The following is a 7,500-nucleotide window of genomic DNA, read 5'->3' on the forward strand; positions in this document are numbered from 1 at the left end:
CTGCTAGTCAGACGAAAGTACTCATTTGCCTACTAATGACTAATTTGAGAGTCGCCTGACTTGTTGAGCTGATTAATTACCTCGAAGGTTACCTAATGCTGCTTCAACTCTTCTCAGCAATGCTAATTAGAATGTACTGTAGCAGACGCTGAATCCATCACTGTCTATGAGTGTAAACAACTTCTTCATAATGTTGCATACACTAAACGGGAAACAAGACTTGGGTATTTTTATGATTCAAATATTTAATGACAGTGAGATTAAATGAGAACAGTCCTGGTTTTGTATGTCATACAAATGGCCATGAAATACATTTGCTGCATATCACTCAAATAATTTGCATGGTAATTCCATAACGAACCTGTTCCTTTTCATGAATATGAATGCAATGTACAAAAACAAGTCTTTTTTAGATGTATTATTGGGTTTTTCAATTTCAACCTTTATTATTTACATGGGACATTGTTAGAGAGACAGGAAATGAGTAGGGAGTTGGGGAAGGATCGGGAAATGACCTTAGGTCAGAATCGAACCTGGGTCCTCCTCCATGGCTGAGGAACCCTGAGTAAGGCACCGTGCCGCCACACTGCTCCCTTGGGGCGCCACTGGGGGCTGGAGGCATAAATGCAATTTCCCAGGTGGGCTTTCAGTTTAACTTTCACTTCACTAGTAAATATATAAGGGTGGTAGACATGACGCCTTGTTTTTTCCTAACATTGGTTAAAAACCTACAAAACGGTTATTTTTCCTTTAAAAAACAAATGTCAATGAAAGAAGATGTGGTACATTATGTTTCATATTAGTCTTAAATGAGAAGAAACATTTTTGTTAAGATTTATGTAAAGGTTTATATGTCAAATATCCTGCGGTGTGACTGTAACATTAATGAAACCTGGAATATAATATATATATATATATAAATTAACCAACAACATTTTGAATAATGTATGAAGCATTAGGCATGATTGCATAAATACTAACTTTATATTAAGATATGTGAATGTGAAAAAAACTCAAGACAGTAATATTAACTACAAGTTCAATTTCGTAACACAAATTGGGTCCTGTGGGGTGACATGTATGTCAATAGGGGTGTGCAAAATAATCGCTGCATCGATGCATCGCGATACTTACTCTCATGATACAATGCATCGATTCTTGACAAAGAATCGTGATACTTATTTTCTCAATATACTGCATGGAGTTATGACAATTGATTATTTGATAACAATAAAATTCGATTTGCCACGGGTTATTTTGTTCAGTAGAGAATAGGTAATATTTCTGTTGTGATGTAAGCTCTCTCCCAGATGATAGAATGCTTAAATAGAATGAACTGACTTAAGAAAGCGACACAGCAACTGACAAATAAGCTGTATTTTACACATTTACTGAAGTAAATATCGCAATGCATCACAGTAGTACATGAATCGCAATGCATCGTGACAGAATCGCATCGTGGCATGTGTATCGTGATGCGCATCGAATCGTGAACCCTTTGCCAATACCCACCCCTATATGTCAATGTTTGTGAATGGGCAGCTGCAAGGCCAACTACAAGGGTCTTAAAGACTGGCTCCTAACCAGTCAGTACCTCAGTTATTGGAGAGTGCTGTGGAAGTTTAAGGTGACTCTTAACCTCTTAATATGTCTTCATATTGCAATCTGTCTGTCACGCAATGCTTAGGTTCATTTTATGGTGTCCTGTGGTGTGACTGCTCTTATAGGAGGAAAAAAAGTTTTTTTATAAAGGAAAACACATATTAAGATTAACACAATATCCTTATCAAGTTAGCATGAGCTCAGATGTCAGTCATGTATACAAAAGGATTAAAATGGCCATTATGCAGTGAATTCCCTTTGGTGTGACTCCATTTTCCTGCGGTGTGACATGCCTATGCAATGTGTTGATGCAGGACACATTTTCCCAAAAATGTCAAAAATAAGGTGAAATTCCACAGACCACTACGTACTTTATTTTTGTCTATTTTTTTTCCAATTTTTATCCATCATTTTTTTCAGGAATTTCAAGAAAACGTCAACCACCCACAAACCAGACAGCCTAAAGACAATACTGAAGACTGCCATAGCCATCACCCAGATCCATCCCCTGTTGCGGAGGAGTGGGAGGATGCATATGGCTGACTGTTTCACCACTGAGTGAAACACATGCTTATCCACCTCTCCATCCCTCAAATTAGATTTCAGGGAGAGGGGGAGAAAGGGAGAGAGAGAGAGAGAGAGAGAGAGAGAGAGAGAGAGAGAGAGAGAGAGAGTCATGAGATCTCGCCGGATGACTAACAAAAACCACAAACTGTGGCGAAATGTCTTTTTAATAAACATGACAAAAAACGGGAAATGGAGAAATGGGGGGAGGTCGTCTTTTCTCCTGTGTGTGTGTGTGTGTGTGTGTGTGTGTGTGTGTGTGTGTGTGTGTGTGTGTGTGTGTGTGTGTGTGTGTGTGTGTGTGTGTGTGTGTGTGTGTGTGTGTGTGTGTGTGTGTGTGTGTGCGTGCATGCATATGTGTATATTTGGGTATTTTTAGTAACACCTTCTTAAATTATATATATATATAATATATATTATATATTATATATTATATATATAAATATATATTTGGGTCTTTTTAGTAACACCTTCTTAAATTTAACAAGCCTCTCTGGAATCGAAAAAAAAACACACAAAAAAAGCAAAAAACAATCTCTCAGTCTCATCATTTGAATATCTATCCTCTCTGCTCTTATTAATTTATAGTCTCTAGAAGTAGGCCATGTAGCACAGTCAGACAGGGCTGGGCTGGCTATCTGGCATACCGGGCATTTTCCAGTGGGCCCTGCACCCTTGTGGGCCCCTATTTTCAGAAATGTAATTAAAAAAATACAACAAAATAGAACAAAGTTGTGATTATTTCTGAAAATAGGGGCCCACGAGGGTGCAGGGCCAACCGGTGAGTCACTGCTAATCTGCACTGCTAATTATGAGGGGCCTCTTTAAGCCAAAAGTGCCCGGGCCCTATTTCTCCCCCAGACCAGCCCTGCAGCCAGGCTTGTGAAGAGCACCAGCCTTTCGGAAAGCAACACTGTAACTGTTCCGGCTCATTGGATTATCTTTCAATTTCTGCTGATATCAAATCACTTCTAAAAGACCAAAATGCACAAACAGACACACACACACACACCGGCAAATAGACAGACAGACAGACAGACAGACAGACAGACAGACAGACAGACAGACAGATAGACACACACACACACACACACACAAGAAGAACAAGATCTCAAAGAATAATGAATTGAAAGCAATGGCACACAAGTTAAAACGCAAAGAAGTACACACACACACACAAACACAGACAGACACACACAAAGGCAAACAAACAGACAAACACACACACACAAGAAGAACAAGATCTCAGAGAATAATGAATTGAAAGTGATGATACACAAGCTAAAAAGCAAAGAAGTAACCTGTACACACACACACACACACACACACGCACACACACAGCTAGATTGCATAACCCCCAGCTTCACAAAAAAGAACACACCACGTCATCCACCTACAATGCATGCATCCAAAAAACATCGCACAGTGCCTGATGCATCAGTGGCTATTAGCATCCCGTTGTGTCCGAGATTCAAAGGTGTCTGCCAAAGACAGGACGTTAATACATACGTACACACTGTACAAAAATGCCCAGCCTTGGTACACAGAAGCATGTTAGCCATTTCCGCAGAATACAGCCATACAAAAATGAATCTACCATCTACCAATCTGCCATCTACCGAGCATCCATGACATCTTGAAATGTCCTTGTGGGCATTATGTGTATGTGGGTCAAAGACGTCCAACATGAAATTGTCCTTCAGTGCCAACGGATACTTTTGCTTACTGTAACTGTAAAAAACATGATTATCATTTTTTTTTCACGTGAATGCATGACAGCCAAGCCAAAGAAATAATTGAAAAAAAAACATATTTTTTGCAGTAACAGTAAGCAAAAGTATCCGTTGCACTGAAGGACAATTTCATGTTGGACGTCTTTGACACATTTATGTGTGCTACTTGACACTTGAATTTCCCCCCGGGTATCAATCAAGTTACTCTTCTCTACTCCATACAAACGACCAAAAAGGTACAGCTGTGTGTGTGTGTGTGTGTGTGTGTGTGTGTGTGTGTGTGTGTGTGTGTGTGTGTGTGTGTGTGTGTGTGTGTGTGTGTGTGTGTGTGTGTGTGGACAAACTTTTACTTACGTAGTGTAAGGATGTGTGCGTGGGGCAATGGTGCGAGGAGTGCCAGACTGGTGAATATCTGGGGGGGTCATCATCACATAAAACTGACCTGTGGAGGGATGGGGAGAGAGAGGGGGGGAGAAAGAGAGAGAGAGGGAGATAGAGGGGAAGAGAGAGAGAGAGAGAGAGAGAGAGAGAGAGAGAGACAGAGAGAGAGACAGAGAGAGTAAAACGTATTTACTGTCCGTGTGTATGTATATGTGTGTATGTGTGTGTATGTGTGTGTGTGTGTGTGTGTGAGAGAGTGTGTGAGTGTGTGAGTGTGTGAGTGTGTGTGAAGTGCTTTGTCACCAAATGAAAGGAAGTCATCATCAGATAAGAGTTGAGAAGTGTTTTGTGCCTGTACACTCAAAAGTTCTGCAAAGCTTTCTAAACCTGGTGAATGTATGGTGAACGCATGGGCTCTTCCTCAATGTAGAAAACTTGGTGTTAAACGCAAGAATCCATTTTCATTAGAAGTTAGTAACATCGGCTGTGAAAACGACTCAATGCAACTCTCATTCCTCACTCCCATCACCTCCCATGCCCTCTTTCCCTCAGGAATGTGATCATAGCATATTGACCATATTAAGACACTGTGGTACACCCAGGCACTACACCTCCCAGGTGCCCCTCTAATGAACAATGTTTGTAAAGTTTGTGTCTTGTGGTGCCCCCATACTGGCTGTAAATGGTTGGTGCCCCTGGGCACTGTGCCCCTGGCCCTTATGGATAATCCAACCCTGCTGGATTACAACGGGAAGACATAAAGTGCTTTGGATGAAAGTTACTGCCGAGTGCCCAGACATTAAAAAAATAATAATAATTAAAATATGAAAACATTCTGGCAGCTGTAAGCTGTAGGAGTCTGACTGAGAGCGAGAGGAGGCAGCAGCGGTTCAGATTAGTGGAAGATCCTTAATCACTCAGATGCATAGCTCTCTGTGGGGAGGGCTTTACTCCACAGTCTAGGGTGAAGGGGTGAAAAGTATGAAACGAGGTGAACGCACACACACACACACGCACACACGCACAAACACAGACACACACACACACACACACACACACACACACACACACACACACACACACACACACACACACACACACACACACACACACACACAGACCCAGCTGAGGGGTCTTTGTGGCTTGCAGCAGGACAGCCAGTCACGACTGTGTGTGTGTGTGTGTGTGTGTGTGTGTGTGTGTGTGTGTGTGTGTGTGTGTGTGTGTGTGTGTGTGTGTGTGTGTGTGTGTGTGTGTGTGTGTGTGTGTGTGTTGAAGGGTTTTTTTATCATCACCAAGACACAAAACCAGAGGAAGTAATCATCTGATAAGGCTAGAGTTCTATAGAAGTGATGTTTGTTTTATGATGTTGGCCTCGAGGGCTAGCCATTTCTTTTCTTCACAGTTGCAGTTGCGTGTTTTTACCCCCACCACCTACTGGAGTGTGGAGCCATGCCGTGCCCCCGCTCACTGTGTGTGTGTGTGTGTGTGTGTGTGTGTGTGTGTGTGTGTGTGTGTGTGTGTGTGTGTGTGTGTGTGTGTGTGTGTGTGTGTGTGTGTTCTTACTTCTCGTCTGTGATAGTGTGTTTTCGGCTGTGGTTTGCAGCGAGACGACCAGTCTGTGTGTGTGTGTGTGTGTGTGTGTGTGTGTGTGTGTGTGTGTGTGTGTGTGTGTGTGTGTGTGTGTGTGTGTGTGTGTGTGTGTGTGTGTGTGTGTGTGTTTGTGTGTTCTTACCCCATTTCTGCGGTAGTGTGTTGTCTGCCGTGGTTTGCAGTGAGATGGCCTGTGTGTGTGTGTGTGTGTGTGTGTGTGTGTGTGTGTGTGTGTGTGTGTGTGTGTGTGTGTGTGTGTGTGTGTGTGTGTGTGTGTGTGTGTGTGTGTGCGTGCGTGCGTGTGTTTGCGTGTGTGTGTGCGCGTATTCTCACCCCCCGTCTGCTGTAGTGTGTTGTCTGCCGTGGTTGGCAGGGAGGCGGCCTGTGTGCCGCCGCTCACAGGGGCTTCTGGGTAATAAGTGAAGCGCGTGTCCCCTGCCACCGCCTCCGCCGCGGGGCTGCCACCATTGCTGAACACACTCTGAACCACCGCCTGTATGAGTATGCACACACACACACATATGCACACACACACACAAGCACACGCACACACACACGCACACACACACACACTGAATGAGAGACAAAGATGTGTGTTTTGTGTGAGTGTGTGTGTGTGTGTGTGTGTGTGTGTGTGTGTGTGTGTGTGTGTGTGTGTGTGTGTGTGTGTGTGTGTGTGTGTGTGTGTGTGTGTGTGTGTGTATGTGTGTGTGAGCGGTGTCATCAATTGTCATCTCATTGTTTCATGTACCATCACATCGTTAGGAGTATAGAGCATGGTATGTCATAACTCTGCATGACTGTGCGAAGTAGACACTCCATATGACATCATTCATCTAAGTACAGCAGTGATGCCACCTGATTGTTACAAATCCAAACTTTGGTTGATCATATGTCGCGGCGTAACTACATACTCATTTAATGGTGTGATGTTCATACAATCCAGTTGCTATGTCGGTGGTATTTGCATCTCAGTGAAAAATCAACACAATTTAGCATGTACCGTGCGTGTGCAGTTCACAGTGCAGATCTATACATTTGAGCCTGATTAGATCTTAAAGCCCTTGTATAAACATACTTAGTACTTTAACCTGCTTGTTTGTAAAGATTCTTATCCATCCAGGCCATGACCGGCAAAGAAACTGAGTTGTAAGCAAAAGCTGTAAAGTCGCTGTGCAGATTGTGTAGACGCATTACCTTACTTTTTTTCCAAAACCTCCACCTTGCTTACAGCTCCGTTCCTGTGACATTAGGCGGCTTGATTTGATGTAGTGTGGTGTTGTCCTCTGATTTTTTGTATTCATATCAGTGGGATCTAAGGTGCATTTCTCGACAATAGCGTTACTAACTAAGTAAGTTAGCAACTTACTTGGCGAGAACAGGGATTGGGGGGGGGGGGGGGGGGGGAGGCGTGCAGGTGGTCTAGTGTCTAGTGTCTTATGGGCAGGAAGGAGGGCAGGGGGGGCGATACAGCACTGCTCTACCTCCTGCAGCAGTTACGTCTGCTCATGTGGGGCGCTGTGAAGGAAAGCTGAGAAATAAAAAAGCCAAACTTTTTTTAAAGGGTTGTTTAAAAACAGTAGGCATTTTCAGTGGGTTCTTTTTTATGTAATAGAAATCTCATGCC

The 7,500-nt window shown here is 43.1% G+C and overlaps 1 protein-coding gene across 1 annotated transcript in view; it reads right to left on the minus strand.

Moving 5' to 3' along the window:
• The window catches only part of LOC134448812 (upstream stimulatory factor 2), a 44,747-nt gene that overhangs the window by 29,901 nt on the left and 7,346 nt on the right, over positions 1 to 7,500 (minus strand). Inside the window, exons 4-5 of the mRNA XM_063198470.1 lie at positions 6,207 to 6,366; positions 4,254 to 4,341 (exon numbers count right to left, since the gene is read on the minus strand). Of these exons, the coding sequence (XP_063054540.1) occupies positions 4,254 to 4,341; positions 6,207 to 6,366 (248 nt within the window). The remainder of the gene's footprint in view (positions 1 to 4,253; positions 4,342 to 6,206; positions 6,367 to 7,500) is intronic.

The sequence above is a fragment of the Engraulis encrasicolus genome, chromosome 5 (genome assembly GCF_034702125.1).
Source record: "Engraulis encrasicolus isolate BLACKSEA-1 chromosome 5, IST_EnEncr_1.0, whole genome shotgun sequence".
Lineage (NCBI taxonomy): Eukaryota > Metazoa > Chordata > Actinopteri > Clupeiformes > Engraulidae > Engraulis > Engraulis encrasicolus.